This window comes from Narcine bancroftii, chromosome 7 (genome assembly GCF_036971445.1).
Source record: "Narcine bancroftii isolate sNarBan1 chromosome 7, sNarBan1.hap1, whole genome shotgun sequence".
In the NCBI taxonomy this organism is placed as follows: domain Eukaryota; kingdom Metazoa; phylum Chordata; class Chondrichthyes; order Torpediniformes; family Narcinidae; genus Narcine; species Narcine bancroftii.
The window spans coordinates 85,147,420-85,170,418 of NC_091475.1; the positions used below are offsets into that span (position 1 = coordinate 85,147,420).

The 22,999-nt window shown below is 40.4% G+C and overlaps 1 protein-coding gene across 6 annotated transcripts in view; it reads right to left on the reverse strand.

The window, feature by feature from the left end:
- Positions 1–22,999, reverse strand: part of pibf1 (progesterone immunomodulatory binding factor 1) — a 159,550-nt gene that overhangs the window by 129,118 nt on the left and 7,433 nt on the right. For 4 of the 6 annotated variants that reach the window (XM_069890573.1, XM_069890572.1, XM_069890571.1 and 1 more), the window contains 3 exons: positions 20,093–20,193; positions 19,529–19,727; positions 6,235–6,354 (listed from right to left, as the gene is read on the reverse strand). In XM_069890573.1, the coding sequence (XP_069746674.1) occupies positions 6,235–6,354; positions 19,529–19,727; positions 20,093–20,193 (420 nt within the window). Of the gene's footprint in view, positions 1–6,234; positions 6,355–19,528; positions 19,728–20,092; positions 20,194–20,904; positions 21,066–22,999 lie in introns of all 6 variants that reach the window. The other 2 variants (XM_069890575.1, XM_069890574.1) reach the window with 1 other exon arrangement.

Below are 22,999 nucleotides of genomic sequence, written 5' to 3' on the forward strand. Positions count from 1 at the left end.
GTCAGCTCCTTCATGAAAAGGCCTCCTATGGATCGCAAGTACAAATAATTTTGGCATTTCCTCCTCAATTCCCCGGAACTCAGCTGGCACGAGCGTATCGTCTGCATCCTGAATATGCAAGGCCTGGGCGATAGAAACCCCTCCGAGCTCGTGCACGATATGGTGGCTTTAGCAGATTGGCACACAAACTGTTTCTTGTTTGAGGCCCTGTTCCTCTCCAAGCTACCGGTGCATGTTTCCTCAGCAATATCAGACATGAATTTCAGTGCCCCATACCTGGGAGCCAAGGAAGCAGACAGACTTTTCTGCACCCAGCAGCAGACCTTGAAACATGTTCAACCGATCTACACTGAAGACACCTCCAGCTCACCCACCCCCCCCCCCCCCCACCCCTCCAGATCCACCAGCAGTAGCTGCGGCCAAACCGCAACGTAACGAGCGCTTAGACAAACGAAGCGATTACAGTTTCTACCACCACAGATGGGGCCATAACGCCTGGCGGTGCGTCCCTCTATGCTCGTAGCCCAGTGCCAAGTTGAGCATGGTGACAGGAATCAAACAGACTGGCCGCCAATAGTGCCTCGGCAGTTGGCACACTTAAAGGCCTACTCTACGTAAGGGACCAGTGGACAAAGAGTCGACACGGACATAGAGACAAGCCTGATCTCACCAATGTATTTCGAGCTCAAGCACAATCCCAAGAGCCTTCTCCTGCAGGTAGCCAACGGCTCCTCCATTCCAAGCTTCAGTACCCGTCTGATCACAATCCATGTTGCGGGAACTGTTTTCCACTGGAAGTGTACTATTGCATCCGTTGGGCAAGCCCTACTCAGAGCCAATTTTCTCCAAGCACACAAGCTCCTGGTGGACATGAAAATGACATGAACAGATGCCACTTGGTCAACACTGCCATGTTCCAGTCATACCCCCTCATGCTGCAGCAACATTCCTTTTTACCTTATGGCATCCACGCTCTGAACCGCAACAAATATGCCCTTTTACTGGTCAAGTACCTGTCACTGACGGCGCCCAATTTCCATGATGCTAAACCAGCACATGGCATGGAGCACCACATCAAGACCACTGGGCCCCCAGTGTATGCAGAGGCACAGCGCCTCTCACAGGACAAAATCATCCAAACCAAGACCCAGTTTGCTGCCATAGAGGAGTTGGATATCGTCTACCATTCAAACAGCCCCTGGGTGTCCCCGCTGCACATGGCCCATAAGAATGGCGGTTGGTGTCCATGTGTTGAGAACAGACAACTCAATGACGTCAGAGCAAGACAGATACCTCATCCCACACGTCCAGGACTTTGCTACAAAGCTCCAAGGTTGTTGAGTTTTTTCCCCCCCCCCAAGGTGGACCTCGTCAAGGGGTATCATCAGATTCCGGTGCATCCTAATGACATCCCAAAAAAGTTATTATTACACCTTTTAACCTTTTCAAATTTCTCTGGATGCCTTTCAGACTAAAGAACGTAGCGCAGACATTTCAGCGTCTCATGGACGTGGTTGACAGGGAACTCAATTTCATCTTTATCTATCTGGATGACATTCTCATCGTCAGCCCCAATGCCAGCACACAGGATGCATCTGACTCGTCTTTTAGACAGGTTGCAGGAGTTTGGACTCACGGTGAACCCAGCTAAATGCCAATTCGGCCTAGAAACAATTGATTTCCTTGGACACAGTATCACCTGTGAGAGGGCCACACCGTTGCTGGATAAGGTAGAAGCCATCCAGCAATTCCCCAGGCCAAGCACCATCAAAGGCCTACAGGAATTCCTCACTTCCATCATTTCCTCCCAGGAGCAGCCACCCTCATGCAACCCCTATTCGAACTCATCAAACTCGGTGACAAGGCGCTCCAGTGGACACACAAAACCATTGAAGAATTCCAGGCAACTAAAGCTGAACTAATGGATGCCACTTCTTTGGCTCATCCTGACTCTTCCTCTTCTCTGGCCCTTACAACAAACACATCGGACAGAGCAGTCGGCATTGTGCTTGAGCAGTGAGTCAATGAACAGTGGCGCTTCCTGTCCTTCACCAGAACTCAAATACAGCACGTTTGACTATGAGCTGTTGGCCCTGTACCTGGCAATATGACATTTCTGGTACATGTTAGAAGGAAGGATTTTCATTGCCTGGACAGACCACAGCCACTTATTCATGCACTCAGCAAGGTCTCAGACCTGTGGTTGATTCGGCAACATCACCTCTCCTACATTTTGGCGTATACAACGGACATTCACCACATCGCAGACAAATCCAATGTGGTGGCCAATGCTCTGTCCAGACCAGCCACCTCCACTATCTCAGGACTTGATGTTGCTCAACTAGCCAAAGACCAAGCGGAGAATGTGGACCTCCAAGCCTACCGGATTGCCATCACCAGCCTGAAGGTTAGCGATTTCTGTCCTTCACCGGGGAGCCTGACTTAACTGTGCAACATGTCCACAGGCTTCCCAAGACCCATCCTACCTGTGACCTCACGACGGCAGGTGTTTGACCAAATTCACGGCCTGTCACATCCTTCTATAAGGTCCAAGGTCTGCCTGCTGGCTGACGTTCGTGTGGCATGGCCTGCACCACAACGTAACTCTATGGACCAAGACTTGCTTGGACTGCCAGTGTGCCAAAGTGCAGACACACCAAGGCACCTCTCCATAGTTTCAACCCGATGTGACGCCAATTTGACCATGAGCAGATGGACATTGTTGGCCCACTCCCCGTGAGCCAAGGTATGTGATATTTATTCACAATAATCAATTGTTTTACCTGGTGGCCTGAAGCGATATCCCTGCCAACATGCGACACAGAAACTTACACCAGAGCTTTCTTGTCCATCTGGGTCACACGCTTTGGACACCCAACCCACATCACCTCAGACCGAGGGTCCAGTTTACATCCTCGCTCTGGTCTAACCTAGCAAAGTTCTGCAGCAGCCAGTTACACCTCACCACGGCCTACCATCCTCAGCCAAATTGACTTGTCGGACGTTTTCACTGTCATCTGAAAACAGGTCTGAAAGACCAACTACAAGGCCAGATTTGGATGGACGAACTCCCATGGGTGCTGTTAAAAATTGGGACAGCACCAAAAGAAGACCAACCAGTGTCTTCCGCCAAAAGAGTGTATGGCTCCCCGCTTACCAACCCAGAGGACATTCATTTCAACCCTCCCGCCGACAACCCAGTGCCTTAGACGTCTTTCAAGTCTTGAGGGAACAAATGGGTAAGCCTAAACCTCCACCACCTTCCCGACATGACTCTCCAACCTGCCACATCCCTACGAATCTGCAGTACACTGACTTAGTTTTTTTTCCCCAGAGGACAAGAAACACCACTGGAATGTCCTTATGAAGGCCCATTCCAGGTGTTGCAGCACGGCGTTGTCATTTTCACCCACGACATTGGCAGGTGGCAGGACACGTTTATCATTGACCACCTCAAGGCAGCACATTAAGACTCAGGCCAGACTGCCCCTGATCTCCAGGTCAGACACAGAGGTTGCCTGCCCAAAGACAGTACTGCAACTTGCTCAAAGGGTGGAAGCGATTCTGGGGGCTGTGTAGCGGCTGTTAAGACTGGCTGAATCGCCGCCCCTGTTAATTGAGACAAGATGGCATAGGCTCCCTTTACCTTGTTAGGAGAAACCCACGTTTGGCAACTCGCGTTGCCCGGGAAATATCACCACTTCCTGGTTGTGCGTCACTGGGCAGGCAGAAACTCCTCACTCCCTTAGACCAGTGTGCCCCAGACAGGAAGTGGGACATCCTCTTAAAGCAGCGCAAGAGATTCAAATAAAGTTCAGTTATTGGTTCACCCTCGTGCTGTGTGCACGTGCTTCATTTCAGTAGCGCTGCCAGGAGCAGCCACCACATTACAATAATTAATTTAATTGATTATAAATAGCCTCAGAAAATACTGCATTGAATTAATATTTATTTCAAAATATTAAAATAAAATAAAGGCAGTCATACTTTCTGAACACCATCAATATAATTGTAAGAATATCAACTGAGAGTCCAACCATTGTTGGTAGATCTGATATAGTCTGATAAAAGTATTGAACAGTACTTGGAAGAAGGTACTGTGTATGCCACAGAACAAAATATGGGTGAATAAGATATAGAAATCAAAATGTGAGAAATTAGTTTAAAAATCAGGTCAAATTGTGACATGCACAGTATAGTATTAAAAAATGAAAAGCTGTGTTAAATGCAAAGGTTTGATGAAAAAGTACTGAGGTAAACAATGCAAAGTCATGTGATTAAAAAATCTGTACTATATTCAAAGTATTCTTTCGAATAAATCCATGGCACGAAACAGCTAATTAATTGCTAAAAAATAAATATAAAATAAATGTTAATCCATCCTAAAATCTACATACAGGTCAAGTACCCCATATCCAAAGATCCGAAAACATCCAAAAATTAAATTTTTTTTTGGAAAATTTTATTTAGAAATTTTACAAAATAAAAAAATGTAAAGCTACCCCCCTACTACCCTCCCTCCCTTCCTCCCACCCCCCCCACCCCCACCTGTCCCACCCCAACAACCCTCCCCGCCCCTGGAGCTTATTTTAAAAAAACACAATAATATCAAGTTATAACAGGTTGTTGCACAGTGTGCCATCCATTTACATCTTTCATCACTTATAAAACTTTTACTTAACATCTAAACCCATACATTTCAAATACAAACCCCACATTTTAACAAAAAAATAATTATTCCGCAAGTTATACATTATCTTCTCCAAATTGATTGAATTTCATTGTGCCATCTTTGTATACTCAATTCAACATAATTTTTCCAAGTTACAGCTAAACATTTCCTAGCCATTGCCAATCCTTGACGTATAAATGCAATTTGCAATTTCTCGAAACATAAATTTGCTGTAATTGTACTCATATATTCCAATAAACATACCCATGGATCAACATATAAATCTATTTTGAATAAATCTCACATTAAATTACTTTATTTTTTTAGTGCCGACATGACATCACAGGTTGAAAAATATTCAGCACCTGACTTTCCCATGTGGGCTCTGATGCTCTATTGATCCTATTTCGATAACAACAGAACTCTGGTGTACAAAGATATAGTTGAAAATGGCAAAAAGCTATCAAGGGGAATTTCTAGCATTTGGTGCTGCATTCATCTTTAGTAAAGAAAGATCAATTTTTTTTGGCAAGTACTAAACATTATTTTAGGGATGGTGTAAAAGTGGGGGGCTTCTGCGGGCATTACCCCCCCACGCAAAAACAAAGTGCTGTGCCCCCCCCCCCCCCCATACGGTTGCAGCCATCCCTGGCTGTCAGCCCCACCCCACTCTCTCCTGTGTCAGTCGCAACTCTCCACCCGTTCCTGGCCCCTCATGCCCCAAGTCGGAGGGGCGGATGGAGTTAACGACAGGTAAGTCCTGGCTAGCAACCCCCCATCAAACCGCTGAACAAACCCCCCTCTAAATTGCTTATGTCTCCCTCTAACATGTGTTCTGGCACTGACCTGCATTATTTCATGTGAATTTTCCACTTGTGGCATCATGTCAGAGCTCAAAAAGCCTGACATTGTTTATCGTTGTTTAACCAATGATACAGCTATTTGGCTGACGCCACTGTGCTGCTTAGTTCCATTGTTCCGAAAACAAACCCAAAAACCGAAAAACGTCTGGTCCTAAGTGTTTCGGATACAGGGTATACTGTATTTTATTTCAAAAGTAACAAGAATTACAAAGGACGTTTCTTTTTCCTCCCAAAAGGTTTGCTTCCTGAATATCAGTTAGGGATTATGATAGAAACTTCAAGATGAACAGACATATAATTTCAGATATGCTGTATCACGTAGGAAGTTGGAGAAACATTAGATTAACTTTATTGAATTTAGCATGTTTAATTGCATAATGATGCTGACACATTGCATAAGTTCAATTAACCTAAAAATGTTTTGCCGCTGATTTGTCATTTGTACTCAGCATCTGATGCCTCTCAACAACATCAATGACTACCCTAAGCATACTCAGGCCTAAGACAACATCTGCATCGTACCTGCACTGAGTGCACACCCAGGCATGCTTGGACTGTGAGCAATATACTAGATTTAAAATATGACACAAAATAGGTTATATCTAAAAAAGATATGCAATAGGAAATTTTTAAGGTGATTTTCATGATCAGCAGCCCAAAATCCATAAAATACACCCAAAACTGTCCAGTGTTACCAACCTCAATCAAGCTATTCAGTTGATTTTTCTGACTATTGGTCTCTTCCCAAAGGCTGGCTTTCTTCTGTCGAAGTTCTTCAATCTCTTCTCTTAAAGGTTGGACTACTTCATAAAATCTTATCTAGAAACAAATGGAAATCATGATAAATGAGCATAAATAAATCTCTAAGAATATATTTGGATTAAATGACCAAATTTATAAACATAAACACAAGAAACACACAAGATGGAACATGGGACACTGCTGAAAGAACTTGGGATCAGGCAGAATCTATGGGAACAGAGGGATGATTTATGTTTTATGTTAAGATTCTATACTTCCTGCCACCATCAGGATAGAGGTATAGATGCCACAAGACTCACACCACCAGGTTCAGAAACAGCTTCTACTCCTCCACCATTAGATTCCTGAACAATAAACTCAAGCAGCATCCTACTTAAGGACTCTTAACTTTTCACTTTGTTTTTTTTTTTAAATCTCTATATTGCACAGTTGGTTTATTTGTTTTTGCGTGTACATTGTGTAGTTTTTTTTGACTACCAACAAGTGATAATTTTGCCTTGCCCACAGAAAAAGAATCTTAATGTTGTATGTGATGTCATGTATGTACTCTGACAATAAATCTGAAATCCCATCAGTGTGGTGCCAAAGGACACAAGGAAATATTAGAGCAAATGGACAAACAGGTTGTGAAAGGTTTAAAGAATGTTTTACAGAAGGAAAGAGAAACTCGGGACAGAGTTTGAGGGAGGGAATTCCAGAGTTTTTAGCCTCGAAGGCCAAGGGCTCCCATTTAAGGGTCTTGATTGGAATTAATGAGAGCCCAGCATTGTCAGTTTTGATAACTTAGAGGGTTGGTGGCGATCGCAGAATTAAAAAGGAGGCGATAACATAGCAAGCGTTTTACACTGGGGTTTTGCTTCAGGAGGACAGTGGAAATAAGGGAGCTTGCTGAATACAACTTGCTGTATATTAGGAAATGGACAACCGAGTTTTGGATGCCTTCAATTTGTGAAGAGTAGTTGGGAGGCCTGCCAAGTATGTACAGAAACAAGCAAACTTAAAGCAGTAAAAAAAAATGATTAAAGCTTTCATCAGCAGGTGAGCTGTCATGAGGCGATGGTGCAGAGGACAGAACAACCCATCTCGGTGATGATTCAGAAATGTAGTTAGGAAGAGTCCTGTTCAATTTCATACTTGCTCATGACAGGAATGAAACAGTTATTCTTTCCTAAAGACCCAAGATATTTCTGCTCTTCCATTGCAGGATACAGGATTAGCAGTTTTGCAAGCAGTGTTCTTGTACAGGAAATTGTTGTGCTATCACAGCACATTTGTGCTGAAGAGAAATGCAGATGAGAAATACGTGTAGTCAAGGACAGAGAAATAGCTGCAGGTGATTCTGCCTGTAACACCCTAATGTTGTAAGCACTCTAATGAAGGGAGCAAGAGCTGATGGAGTAGTAAACTGAGTGGGCAGGAATAATCACTAAAATACTTGGAAAATATATGCAGACCTGCTGGGATAGCTCAGACCCAGCTCTTTTAAATAGCACTAAAGCAGCTTCAATTGGAACCAGGCAGCCCAATATGACCATAAAGGGAAAAGCATCAGGTTTGGTAGACTGGACTGTGCTGTGGTACTTTATCCAGGCCAAGATAATTTAAATATAATCACATATGCCTCCTTGGCCTATAGCAATGTATGTGTATCTCAAATCTTTTTTTAATCTACATTTCTGCAAAAGGCTCGTGATGGGGTTGCGTCAGGTGCTTATTAAAAAAGTTAGAAGTAAATAGCCTTGTGTTGGGTTTTAAATTTCCATCTGAGCAGACCTACAGCTACAACTCTAATTAAAGCCACTTCAGCATGCAAGGCTCAGGCCTTGTACGCAGAGAATTATTTTGTGCATGTCATATCAAAACATGCATTTAACATCAAATAAAATAATTTCACTTGCCTTGCATGCACAGAAGAAACACATTCACTTTGGGAAAGCGCACATCAAAGTACAAATCAATTACATGCAATATTAAAACTCTTAACAAGCAACACACAAAACAATGGACCACACCAAAGAATTTCTTGGCCTCTAATTTTTTAAAGAAAGTACAATGGCACCATCTGGTGAGAAAATATACAATTGCAAATCTGGCTATCCATCTTGTAGGATGATGGTTCCTTTCAGTTTGTGGGGTTTGATATGAGGATACTCCAGTTCTCAGAAAGGAACAGTGTGTGTGTGAATGGATTTTAGGTGAGTAGGGAGTTGCACAGATCCAGACCCACCCTCTCCACATCCCCTCCTGGATTTAGTGGCATGGTGAGGTCCAAGACAGGGGGGTGGGGGGGGGAAGTTCTGATGTAGTGAATGGGAAGACCAAGCTTCGATGCAAGGGATGTCCTTTCCGCGCTTCATGGCACGTTTGCTACATGGCCATTGACCCCACGAGAGGGTTCATCAGCCTTTGAGAGGTCTTATTTTTCATCCTGCAAGATGTCTAGTCACTCTCTACACCAGGCAAGTCTGATGGGGAAGCCAGTTTAGTCACCAATCACGTGACAGGTAGTACTGGGTTACATAGTACCAGTAGCACTCAGATGAGTGACCTGACTAACCGAGTGATCCAAGTGTAAACAATGTCAAATAAACAGGACCATTACTGTGAATAATTGAATATCAAAGTCAACATTTAATTAGAAATAATCCAAGCATAATGAAAAAAATTACCATTGATGGATATACGCTAGCTGCATTGGTGCCCCTATTTTTATTTTTGCAAATAAACTTTAAATAATTGTGAAATACAAAGCAGACCTTCAGTTCTCCTCTCAGAAGTAACTACTTATTTAGTCCATTGTTTTTATAATAATTTTTACAATATTGTACATTAGATATTTAATAGAAACAACAATTTCCATTTAAATACTGCCTAAAATGTGGAAAATGTGACTTGTCACGGCTCACAAAACTCTAGCCCATCGAGCCTGCTCTGCCATTCAACAAGAATATGGCTGATCTGGCCATTAACTCAGCTCCATGCTGCCTTTTCTCCATGATCCTTATTCCTCTACTATGCAAAAATCTTATTACATTGGACCATGAAGGTTTTGCTTCCTGAACACCTTTGGGTTCATATTATGGATTTTGGGCTGCTGATCATAAAATTTTTCCAATCGTACCTTTTATTTAAAAAAATATAGAACCTATTTTTGTGATTTCCTGTCATATTTTAAGACTACTTCAAGCATACAAAACCACAAAATGCATCATGGCATTGAAATTTAATTTTCTGCATTCACACTTGGACTTCTTCCCTGATGATCTGGGTTCAGTCAGTAACCAACACGATGAAGGTTTCACCAGGACGCTGCAACCAGGTCAGTTGAACTAACGCAATGTGTCAGCATCATTATGCCATTAAACAGGCTAAATTCAATAAAAGTTAATTTAATGTTTTTCCAACTTCCTACATGATACAGCAAATTTGAAACTGTTTTTGTGGTCAGCTTGAAGTTGTCTATCATAATCCTCAATATTTTTTCCTCAGGAAACAAACCTTCTGAAAATATTTGTTTTCCATTGTTATGTTTTAGATACATTTAATTTGGCAGCCTCGACTGCTTTCTTGGACATAAAATTCTAGTTTTATTACACTATTGGAAAAGCAGTTCCTCATCTTTGAACAGAAGGCCATTTGCCAGCTGAATGATACTTTGGGGAAAATGAAACCTAAAAGGAATCATTAGTGATGTCATGTCATGTGATGTGATGACTACACTTCAAGAAAGCATCTTTAACTTGGTTTTCCAGGAGAATTTTAGAAAGAATTTAAGGAACTGTTGGTGTCAATTCTAAAAGAGATATTAGATCAAATAAGAGAAGTAAATGATATACCAGAATCCTGTAAGATGGCATTGATAACAGTCATACCAAAAAAAGGGGAAAGATCCATTACAAACAGCTTTATATCAACCAATATCTTTGTTAAATGTAGATTATAAAATTGTATCCAAATTGTGGGCTAATCGTTTGGTTAAGATACTTACAAAATTGATTAATATGGACAAAAAAAAGGCAGCAAATAATATAGTGAGATTTTTAACTCTGATAAATGTGGCTCAAAAAAGGAAAGCTCCAGCTTTAGATGCAGAAAAAAAGCATTTGATAGATTAGAATGGGACTTCCTATTTAAGGTGTTAAATAAGTTTGGAATTCCTGAGACATTTATAAAAGGAATAAAAGCACTGTATAATGAACAAAAGGCGAAAATAGGAGTTAATGGTCAAAAGTCGGGTTTGATTTAGAAAGGTCTTCCAGGCAGGGTTGCCCACTTTCGCCATTCTTTTTTGTATTGGCAATAGAACTGTTAGCTGAAGTGATTTGAGAGGATGAGGAAATTATAGGTTTTGAGATAGAAGACGAAGTTCATGAAATTAGTCTTTTTGCAGATGATGTTATAGTATACTTGACTAAACCCAAATCTTGTAACAATATTGTCTCCCATTAGAAAAAATTACTTATGAGAAATTATTATGATAAATTTTGTCAAATTTGGGAGCCATACATGAGATTTATGAATATAGATTAATCCAGACCTTCTAATCCAATCCCCTCCCCCCTTGAAAATATGGTACTTTCATCGGGAAATGTATTATGGTATTATTAACGTAGTTTAATTATTACGATGCGTTCTTTCTTTTCTATCTGTAGGGGTTAGGGATAGTGGGAGGTGAAAATTGAAAATTATTTAGTAACATATTATGTAATGATATTGCAAGTTAATTTAAATGTATGAAAGATGCTAATAAATAAAATTTTCAAAAAAAAAAAAGAAACTATCTTTAATATAATCAACCAGTTTTCATCTGAAGTCTGAAATGAAGCAACATTCTGAGAAAGGACTGCTATTGTGTTCTCCTTGTCAAGGGAGGAAAACAGAATCAAAGTGGCTTCGGAAAAGATGGCTACTTTGACTGTCTCTCTTTGTTAAGAGAGAGAGAGCAGTGTTATTGTGGCTACTATATTGGTCATTTCGTCTAGAACCCTTGCCTGGGTTTGTGAAATCATCGTGGAAATCACATGTTCTGTAAGCTCCACACAAGAGAGGAAAATTGTGGAAAAATCATTTGCATGAATAGCATTTCTCTGAAAGCAACTCCAGAAGCCTAATACCCTAAATATGCACGAAATTCTCTGATTTCAGAAGCTAAGCTGGTTCAGGCCTGGTCAGTACTTGGAGGGGAGACTGTGTAGAAACACCAGGTGCTGTAAGTTTCTGGGAGGGTGTGGTGAATGTCTGCCAAGCTGCCTGTCTCCCCTCTGCCGAGCCTTGCTTTATTTCTACTGTTAAGGACACTTCCCTTGGATATAACTGTATATGCACCTATTGTCTTTCATTATTGTACCATGAGTTTCTTATAAAAGCCATGATCATTGTTTGACCACATCGTCTTTGTCTACTTCATCAATTGATACAGCACTCAAGTCGGAGCGGCTGATAATCGACCAGTCTGCCCCGAGGGCCAGAGAAATTTTCAACCACTGGATTGTTTCGATTACTACATGGCTCGAAACAACGTGGTCGATGAGGCGATACAGTGGGGCCACCTGAACTCTCTGCTGGGTGAGATCCCTTTCACCGTAATGCAAGAAGCTTCCACTCTGGCTATAGCCCGGGAACGTCTGACTGCTAACTATGCAGGGCCACGGAATGTGATGCTCGCTCGACACCAGTTGCTGGCTCGACACCAGAAACCCGGGGAAAGTGATGCTGCCTATGCACTGGCCCTCGACTCGCTGGCAAACGAATGTGATATTAGGGTAGTCAATCTGCAACAACACCGCAATGCCTTGAAGCTGGATGCTTTTGTCAATGGGATTGACTCCAGTTATATCCGACAGAGGCTGCTGGAGACAGAGCCCTTAACCTACAACCGGGCAGTCACTCTTGCCAAAACACTGAGAAGTGCCATGCGGTCCAGTGAAATGCTAGAAACTGAAAAGGAAACATCCAGGAGTGCTGGAACTCCGAAGGAAAGAAAAGGGAGAACTCCTGAAAAATGCTACTTCTGTGATAAGAGCTGGCACCCCAGACAGAAGTGCTCAGCTCGATTTGCTACCTGCAGCTATTGTGGGAAATTCAGCCACTTCGTTAAAGTGTTTAAGGCAAAAAGTACTCCAACTGATAAGAAAAAGAGAAGCACCAAGAAAATGCATCCTGGAGCTGCAGGAATGGAAGACAACTGTGAAAAGGGGGAATCTTCAGATGACCAGGCTGAATCCACTTCAAGTGACAGCAAGGTGAGATCCCCTGTGATAGCTCAATTGACTCCAAAGCTTGGGGGATGTTACGGACTGGAACAGTCGACTATGAAGGGGGAGGTGAATGGTGAGACTCTTGATTGTCTAATAGACTCGGGGAGTACTGACAGCTACATCCACAAGAGAGTTGCCAGAGCCTTAAATTTGCGGAGATATCCAGCGAACCGAAATATATTGATGGCTTGTAATGAACTTACAAAAACTGTACGGGACAAGTATAAAGTTACTTTAAATTTGAAGGGATATTGCCTGGCTGATGTGTGGCTCTTTATTATGCCGGAGCTCTGTGCCCCTGTGGTACTGGGGTTAGATATTCAATCTCAGATGAACACTGTAGTTTTAAATTTCAGTGGGCCACTACCCACACTTACCATCCCCCGTGCTAGTTACTGTAGTCTTTCCGCATTGAAGATCAAAGCTCCTTCCCTTTTCAGTGATTTATCCTGAGTGTCAGCCGATTGACACTAAGAGCCGTTCTGACAGCAAAGAGGACCGTGAGTTTATCAAAGCTGCAACCCAGAGACTGCTTAAAGAGGGAGTAATTGAACCTAATAAGAGTCCATGGCAGGCCCAAGTGGTAGTCATGAAAAATCACACTAAGAGACGACTGGCTATTGACTACACCCAGACAATCAACCGTTACACGAACCTGGATGCCTACTCCCTGCCATGCATCAATGAAATGATTAATCAGATAGCGCAATACAAAGTGTACTCCACTATCGACCTCAAAGCAGCTTATCACCAAATCCCCATTAAGAAAAGGGAATGGCCCTATACGGCTTTTGAGGCTGATGGGGGGGTTATACCAGTTTAAAAGGGTACCTTTTGGGGTCACTAATGGTGTGTCCATGTTTCAGAGGAAAATGGATAAGATTGTTAGGACATATGAGTTACAGGGTACATTTCCCTATCTGGATAATGTCACTATCTGTGGGAAAACACAGGCTGAGCACGACAATAACTTAAAGAAATTTTTAGAAACAACTAAAGAATTCAACCTTACATTTAACGAGGGCAAATGTGTGTTCAACGTCACAGAGCTACCCATTCTGAGCTACATTGTCTGCAAGGGCGAAATCCACGCTGACCCAGAAAGAATGGCCCCCCTTAAGAAGTTACTACCCCCAAACTCAGCAAAAGCCCTTAAAAGGTGTATGGGATTCTTTTCCTACTACTGCAAATGGGTTCGGGACTACACCTCGAAGACATGCTCTCTGTTTGACACTAAATCTTTTCCTCTCTCTCCAATGGCCTTGAAGGCTTTCGAGAGAATTAAAGCTAATATTCCCAAAGCTGCACTCTCGTCCACTGACGAGGATGTCCCATTCCAAGAGGAAACTGATGCCTCAGATTGTGCTTTAGCAGGAACCCTTAATCAAAAGGGCAGACCTGTGGCGTTCTTCTCCCCCACATTACACGGACCTGAACTTAAACATCCTGCCATTGAAAAAGGAGCCCAGGCTATTATTGAAGCTATTCGCTACTGGAGACACTTTCTAGCCGGCAGAAAATTTACTCTTGTCACTGATCAGAAATCTGTAGCCTACACGTTCAGTACCAAACAACCTGATAGGCTAACATATTCATAAAACATCTCATTATATTTCGATTGCTTGCTAGATACTGGTGCATTTTGGCTGTTAGAGTATTCTCAAAGCCAAACATGGTATCCATGTATCGCTTGCATCAGTCTTTCCTAGCAGCTGTCCTTCTGATTTTAACCCTTCTTCTGCCAGGGGGAGATTCAGTGGTGAATGTCTGCCAAGCCTTGCTGTACTAACATTGGCTGTGCATTATCTCTACTGTTAAGGACAGTCCCCTTGGGTATAACTGTATATGCACCTATTGTCTTTCATTTTTGTACCATGAGTTTCTGCTAATAAAAGCCATGATTATTGTTTGACCACATCGTCTACTTCATCAAATGGCTCTTCAGAGGGGCAGTGGACAAATTGGCGACTTTCTGTCTGCCACAAGGCAGACAAAAGTCAAAGATTTTCATTATTCCATTCTAAATGTAGTATTATATGATAATAATGCAATCATGTCTGATGAATCTAATAAGAGTTTTTTGAGGATGTAACCAGTAGAGTGGATGGGGGAATCAGAGGATGTGGTATATCTGGACTTTGGTAAGGCGTTTGATAAAGTTCCACACAGAAGACTAGCATACAAACTTAGAAAGCATGGTATAGGAGGTATGGTATTAAGGTGGATAATGAATTGGTTGATGGACAGGAAGTGAAGAGGAGGTATAAATGGGTTATTTATGGAATGACAGCCAGTGATGAGTGGGGTACCGCAGGGCTCTGTGCTGGGGCCACTGTTGTTTACAATATATATCAACAACTTAGATGTGGGAATAGATAGCAATATCTCAAAATTTGCTGATGACACAAAGTTGGGTAGCGGGGTTGGCTATGTTGAGGATGCTAGGAGGGTGCGGAGTGATTTGGACAAGTTAGGCAAGTGGGCCAAGACGTGGCAGATGCAATATAATGTGGATAAATGCGAGGTTATCCACTTTGGAGGTAAAAACAGGAAAGAGAACTATTATATAAATGGTATCTGTTTAAGAAAAGGGGAGATGCAGAGAGACTTGGTGTTGCTGTGCATCAGTCATTGAAAGTGGGCGTGTAGGTGCAGCAGGTGGTGAGGAAGGTGAATGCTATGTTGGCGTTCATTGCAAGAGGATTTGAGTACAGAGATCCTGCTACAACTGTACAGGGCCTTGGTGAGAGCACATCTGGAGTACTGTGTGCAGTTTTGGTCTCCTTATCTGAAGAAGGGGGAGCAGAGAAGATTCACTAAAATAATACCAGGGATGAAAGGACTTGCATATGAAGAAAGGTTGGATAGACTAGGCTTGTATTCTCTGGAATTTAGAAGATTGAGAGGGAATCTTATAGAAACAAATAAAATTCTTAAGGGATTAGACAGACTAGATGCAGGCAGGTTATTTCCAATGCTGGGAAAAACCAGAACCAGGGGTCACAGTTTAAGAATAAAGGGAAAGGTAATTTAGGACTGAGATGAGGAAAATTTTCTTCTCTCAGAGGATGGTAGATCTGTGGAATTCTTTGCCATAGGAAGTAGTTCATGCAAATTGTTAATATTTAAGAGTAAGGTTAGATTTGGTCCTTGTGGCTAAGGAGATCAAGTGGTATGGGGAGAAGGCAGGAACTGGGTACTGATCAACCATGATCATATTGAATGGTGGTGTAGGCTTGAAGGGCCAAATGGCCTACTCCTACACCTATTTTTCTTTTTACTAAGAATTCATGAGTTTTGACAAGTCTGATGACTTTGTGCCTCACCTACTCCATAATTACTTTTGAACGACAGTTTAAAGATTCAAAATATTTATAAGACTGAACTTCGAAATTGACTTTTCAGGATCGTACCTGTAATTGCAGGAGATTTTGATTTTCCAAATATAAATTTGGAAACCCATTCTGTGATAGGGCTGGATGGTTTGGAGTTTGTAAAATGGATGCAGGATAGTTTTTTTATACCAACACATGGAGGTACCAACTAGACAAGGGGCAGTGTTGGATCTACAGTTGGGGAATGAGATAGGTCAGGTGATGGAGAATGTGTTGGGGAGCACTTTGGGTCCAGTGATCATAGTGCCATTCACTTCAATGTAATTATGGAAAGGGATAGGTCAGGGCCTAGGGTTGAGGTTTTCAAGTGGGGAAAAGCTAGACTGGAGGAGATGCAAATGGATTTACGAGGAATGGATTGGGATGATTTGTTTTATGGGTAGTAAGTAGTAGAGAAATGGAGGTCTTTTAAAGGTGAGATTTTGAGGGTACAAAATCTTTATGTTCCTGTTAAGTTAAAAAGCAGGGTGAAAAGTTTGAGAGAGCCATTGTTTTCAAGGGATATTGGAAACTTGGTACAAAAAAAGAGAGACCTACAATAAATATAAGAAACAAGGGGAAAAAAAAAGTTTGAAAAATACACTGCATGTAAAAAGAATCTTAAGAAAGAAATTAGAAAAGCTAAAAGAAGGTACGAGGTGGCTATAGCAAGCAGGGTGAAATAAATCCAAAAGGTTTCTTTGAATATGTTAATAGCAAAAGGAGAGTGAGGGATAACATTGGTCCCTTAGAGAATCAGAGCGAACAACTGTGTTTGGAGCCAAAAGAGATGGGGGAAGATCTTGAACAATTTATTTTCTTCGGTATTCACTGAGAAGGATATTGAATTGTGCAGGGTAAAGGAAGCAAAGAAGGTAATTATGGAAACTATAGTGAATAAGAAAGAGAAAATACTGGAGATTTTGAAGCATATTAAGGTGGATAAGTCCCCAGGTCCCGACGGGATCTTCTCCAGGACCTTGAGAGAAGTTAGTGAGGAAAAAGCAGAGGCTCTGACAGTGATTTTTCAAATGTCACTAGAGACGGTTATAGTGCCAGAGGATTGGCGTATTGCACATGTGGTTCCTTTGTTTAAAAAGGGTTTGAGGAGCAAGCCTAGAAATTATCAGCCTTTAAGTTTGACATCTGTGGTAGGTAAATTAATGGAAAGTATTCTTAGAGATAGAATATACAAGTATCTGGAGAGACAAGGTCTGATCAGGAACATGAAACATGGATTTGTATGTGGAAGGTCATGTTTGACCAATCTTGTTGAATTTTTTGAAGAGGTGACTAGGAATGTTGATGAGGGTAGAGCAGTGGATGTTGTCTATATGGACTTCAGAAAGGCCTTCCATAAGGTTCTGCGTGGAAGGTTAGTTAGGAAGGTTCAGTCGTTAGGTATTAATTTTGAGATAGTCAAATGGATTCAACAGTGGCTGAAAGGGAGATGCAAGAGAGTCATAGTGGATAACTGTTTGTCAACCTGGTGGCTGGTGACAGGTGATGTGCCTCAGGGATCTGTATTGGGGCCTTTGCTGTTTGTCATATACATTAATGATCTGGATGATGGGATGGTAAATTGGATTAGTAAATATGCAGATGATACTAAAATAGGTGGAATTGTACATAATGGACTGCTTTGAAGAGTGGGCTGAAAGATGTCAGATGGAGTTTAATGCTGTTAAGTGTGAAGCGCTTCATTTTGGTAGGAATAATCAAAACAGGACATAGATAGTAAATGGGTGGGCATTGAGGAATGCAGTGGAGCAAAAAGATCTAGGAATAATGGTGCATCGTTTCCTGAAGGTAGAATCTCATGTGGATAGGTTGGTGAAGAAGGCTTTTGGTATGCTGGCCTTTATAAATCAAAGTATAGAATACAGAAGTTGGGAAGTGATGTTGAGACTGTTCAATGCATTGATGAGGCCAAATTTAGAGTACTGTGTGCAGTTCTGTTCACCGAATTATAGGAAGGATATCAACAAGGCAGAGAGAGTGCAGAGAAGATTTACGAAAATATTACTTGGGTTTCATAATCTAGATTACAAAGAAAGATTGAGCAAATTATGTCTTTATTCTTTGGAGCGTAGAAGGTTGAGAGGGGATTTGATAGCGATATTTAAGATTATGAGAGGAATAGATAAGAGTTGATATGGATAGACTTTTTTTCATTGAGAGTAGGAGAGATTGAAACAAGAGGTCATGAGTTAAGAGGCAAAAGTTTAGAAGTAACATGAGGGGGAACTTCTTTACTCAGAGAGTGGTGGCTGTGAGCTTCCAGGAGAAGTGTGGCGACAGGGTCAATTTTGTCATTTAAGGAAAAATTGAATAGGTATATGGATGGGAGGGGAATGGAGGGTTATGGGCAGGGTGCAGGTAGGTGGGACTAGAAGAGAGTACTTAGTTCAGTGCGGACCAGAAGGGTCAAAATGGCCTGTTTCCGTGCTGTAATTATTATATGGTTATAATGGTTTGGGATCTGCCACACCCACATAGTTGGGGCTTGTTTAGAGTTGTAAAATTTTACATTATTATTAAAAGTTATTAATAAAAATTGTTTTGAAGATACGATTGTCTTGTTGAATTTCTATTGCTGCTGGTCTATGATGCAACAGTTGTGGCCTCAGCACGAATCCTTGTGGTAATCCACTCACCATTGAATGCCAACAAGAGAACCACCCATTTATCCCAACTCTTGGATTTCTTTTGGTTAACCAACCCGCTAGCCTTGCTCATTCATGCATCCTTATCATATGCAGGTCTTTTATGTCACCTTATCAAAAGTCTTCTGGAAATTCAAGAATAAAACATCCACTTGCTGCCCTCTATCCATAGCACTGGTTATATACATAAAAAAATATATTAGGAAAGATGACCAACACCTTGGGTGACAAAAGGATATTGAAACACCATTTGATAGTAAGGGAAAGGTTCAGAAATATCTCCAAGGTGGTTGCAAGGTTTGGAGAAATTACAGGTAGAAAAAAATAAGATCATGGAGGATTTGAAAAACAAGAGTGATAGCTTTATAATCAAGATTTTCTTAACTGGGAACTACTATACATGCAAATAATACAGGAATGGTGGGTAATCAGTACAGGTTGCAGGTTGTGGATCATCTCTCCAAAAAGATGAACAAGTGAGAGAGAAAAAAAAAATCAGAATTTACCACACCAGAGGCCATTTCAACCATCAATTCCAAGGTAACCAAAAATTTATTATTTTAGCTAATCCCACTACTCGTATGTCCAAACCTTTCTAAATTAAGAGACTTAAATTGCACATCCAGCTATCCAAATAAGATTACTTTTTTTTCCCTTAACCGCAGTTGAAAAAGTTGTGTAGTTCTCAGCAGTGCTTTATTTACAGTGATATTTATTTGCTCCTCAATCTCATCCCATTTCAAATTTCCCATTTTCAAAATGATCAGTATAAAATTGGATTCTACATGATCAAATTTGAATTCTTAACTTTTCCCACATTTGCAGTTGTATTTACAGAAATGATACACATTGACAAATTAATGTATTTTTTTTTCATCAGCCCTTTGTGGTCAAATAAGGACATTACAGTGAAATAAATTTTGCTTGTACTTACAGATACATATTCTGGGATGGAAAGCTGGTCTTCAGGTCTAGCCTTTAATTCCATGCATTGATCTTCAGTCAGATCCAGATCTCGTAAACTGCGACGAATGTCACCTGCTCGCTCTTGCAGATGAAGGTTTGTCTGCTCAAGTTGTTTCTGCCTTTCTAAAATAGTCTCCATTTCTTGCTTTCTTAAATCTTGGCGTCTTCTGCTCCATAAAACAAAATTATTTGTTTGTACAGACTGCTTTTTTTTTAATTATGCATTTTATTCCCATAGAGAAGTACCTAACATTCACAATGATAGTGGTAACATTGATTCAATTATCAAATGGAGGTACCTAGATTTGCATGTTTATGAAAAATATAGTTCTAATTTACGTGCTTCCAGTTCATTTGCAAAGAAGAAAATACATAAAATGTGTCCTCATTCAAATTAATTCACAAGAACAAAATGGTTTTCAACATTTCATTATATATTGTTATTCCTATAATGTCAGAATGGAATAAAAGTTTAAAATTTGGTTACAAATTACTGCAAATTTTGAACCTCTTGTTTATGCTGTAAACTCACCTGGCATCATCCTGTTGAACTTTCAGTTGATTTTCCAAGCGGACCTGAAGTAATTGCTTCTGGTGAAGAGAATCATTCAGCCTTTCTTCTAAATCTTCTATCTATGCCATGAAGAAACAGAGAGTGATGTAGGTATGTGAATGTAGAGCTTGGGGTGTGAAGTTAAATGGTCAGTGCAAACGGAACTTGGAAGATTCAAAACAATTTGCCGAGAATAAGATCTATAATTCTACAATGTAATCCTGGTTATCAAGGCAAAAATCAGGATGGGTTTGTCCAGCAGTTTTGAAGAAAACCACTTTAGTTTTAGATTTATTTGCTCCCAAGTACAGTATAAAGACCTGGATATCTATTGACCACTATATTGCTGAGGCCAGACAACAGCTCTGACACCTAATTTTGTCCCACCAAAGAATATAAAGCCACTGTCTTGGGTACCATCTCTCATGTAGCTTCCACTCCACCACCATCAACTCAGCTCTCACCCACATCTCCTCCATTTCGCTCTCAACTGCACTAGCCCCCTCTATCACGAGACATAACAAACACAGGATTCCTCTTGTCCTTGCATTCCCCTTGACCTTATAACGTGAACCTACCACATGACACATCTTCCCCTCTGCCTTCTGTTAGGACCGGTCCCTCCTTGACACCCCTCGTGCACTCATCCCGCCCCACCAATCAACACCCCCTCCCCCCACCGCTGGCACCTTCCCCTGTGGTCACAAGGAAGAGCAACACTTGCACCCACACCTCCTCCCTCACCACAGTTCAGGGCCCCAAATAAGCCTTTCAAATGAAATAACACTTACACACTGTGTATCCACGGGAGTCATCTATTGCATCTTGCATTCACTTTGGGGCCTTCTCTTCATCTGAGAGACTGGGTACAGACTGGGAGATTACTTCGCTGAGTACCTTCACTCTATCCGCATCAATGACAGGGATCTCCCAGTGGCTAACCATTTCAATTCTGTGTTCAATTAAACGTAAGCGAGTCTTGGCGTATATTAAGAAAATGAAAATTTATTTTGCCTTTTTACGAGAAACACATTTGAATGTGAAGGAAAGCGTGAAATTAAAAAGGGATTGGGTTGGAGATGTATATTCTTCTTCATTTAATTCTAGAGCTAAAGGTGTAACAATTTTGATACATAAAAATTTATCTTTTGAATTACAATCAATGGAGGAAAAGGCAGGATGTATTCTTAAATTGAACTGTAAGATTTTTAGTGAATTTTGGACTTTACTTAATATTTATGCTCCAAATGCAGATGATGAAGTATTTATTTCGATGCATTTTTATGTTTGGGTCAAGCTAATGATAATATTTTAGTTGGTGGTGATTTTAATTGTGTTTTGGAACCTTTATTAGATAAATCTCCGAAGAAAGTTAAAAAATCCAAGATGGCAATCCAGGTCCAAGCGTTGATGAAAGATCTTAATTGAGTAGATATTTGGAGACATCTTAATCTGACAGAGAAAATTTTTTTCCTTTTATTCATCTAGACATGAATCATTTTCAAGGATTGACTTCTTTTTAGTATCGCCACACTTACAAGGGAAAATCCAACAAGCGGAATATAAAAGTAGGGTGATTTCAGATCATTCTCTGTTATATTTTACATATGAAACTTCTGAGAAAATTCAAATAGCTTATAGTTGGAGATTTAATACAATGTTGTTAAAAAATATGGAATTTATTGATTTTTTGAAAAAAGCAAATTAATTTTTTTTGAAAGAAAATTCTAAATCTGTTCAAAGTAAGTTTGTATTATGGGATGCTATGAAAGCTTATTTGAGAGGACTAATAATTAGTTATACTTCTAATATAAAAAAAGAATCGATTAAACCAGAGTCTTGAATTAGAGAAACAGATCGATGAGTTAGAAAAGGAACTTCAGAAAGATGCTACAGAAAATTGAATTATCTAGGCTGAAATTGAAATAATACTTTGCAATCTTATCAATATGAATGTGTGATTAATAGGACTAAACAACAGTATTACGAATGGGGAGAGAAAGCACATAAGGTATTGGCGTGGCAATTAAAGAAAGAACAGATATCGAGGACTATTAATGCTGTTAGATGGAATTCTCTTATTACTTATAAACCTCGTGAGATTAATAACGAATTTTATAAAAAGTTATATACATCTGAAGGAAAACAGGAAACTGGATCGATTGATTTTTTTTAACCACAGTTGAATTTACCGATATTAGAGGATGGAGATATATAGGAGTTAGAAGAATCATTTACTGATTCGGAAATTAAAATGGCTATGCTGGAAATGGTAAATCGCCTGGTGATGATGGATTTTCGGTTGAATTTTATAAAAATTTTTATGATGATTTATCTACAGTGTTTGGGGATGTATTATGTCAAGTTGGAGAACATTATGATTTACCAGAGTCTTGTTCAAGTGCTTTAATTACAGTAATTCCTAAAAAAGATAGAGATCCTTTGAAGGTACCTTCATATAGACCAATCTTGTTGTTAAATGTAGATTATAAAATAATAGCTAAAATATTAGCAAATAGATTGGCTAAATTTTTACCAAAGTTGATTCATATTGATCAAACAGGTTTTTATAAAGAATAGATATGCTTCTGATAATATTTTGCAAGTGACTAGTTTGATTAATAGATTTCGACAATCTTTAGATCATCCGATGGTGATATCCTTAATGCAGAAAAAGCATTTGATAGATTTGAATGGAATTTTTTGTTTAAAGTTTTGGAGAAATTTAAGTTTGGTCCTTCTTTTATTGGTTGGATTAGGGCTCTATATAGTAAACCGGTAGCTAGAGTATTGGCGAATGGTTTGATTTCAGAATCTTTTAAGTTAACAATCAACTTGTCAAGGTTGTCCTTTATCACCAGCTTTGTTTGCATTAGTGATTGAACC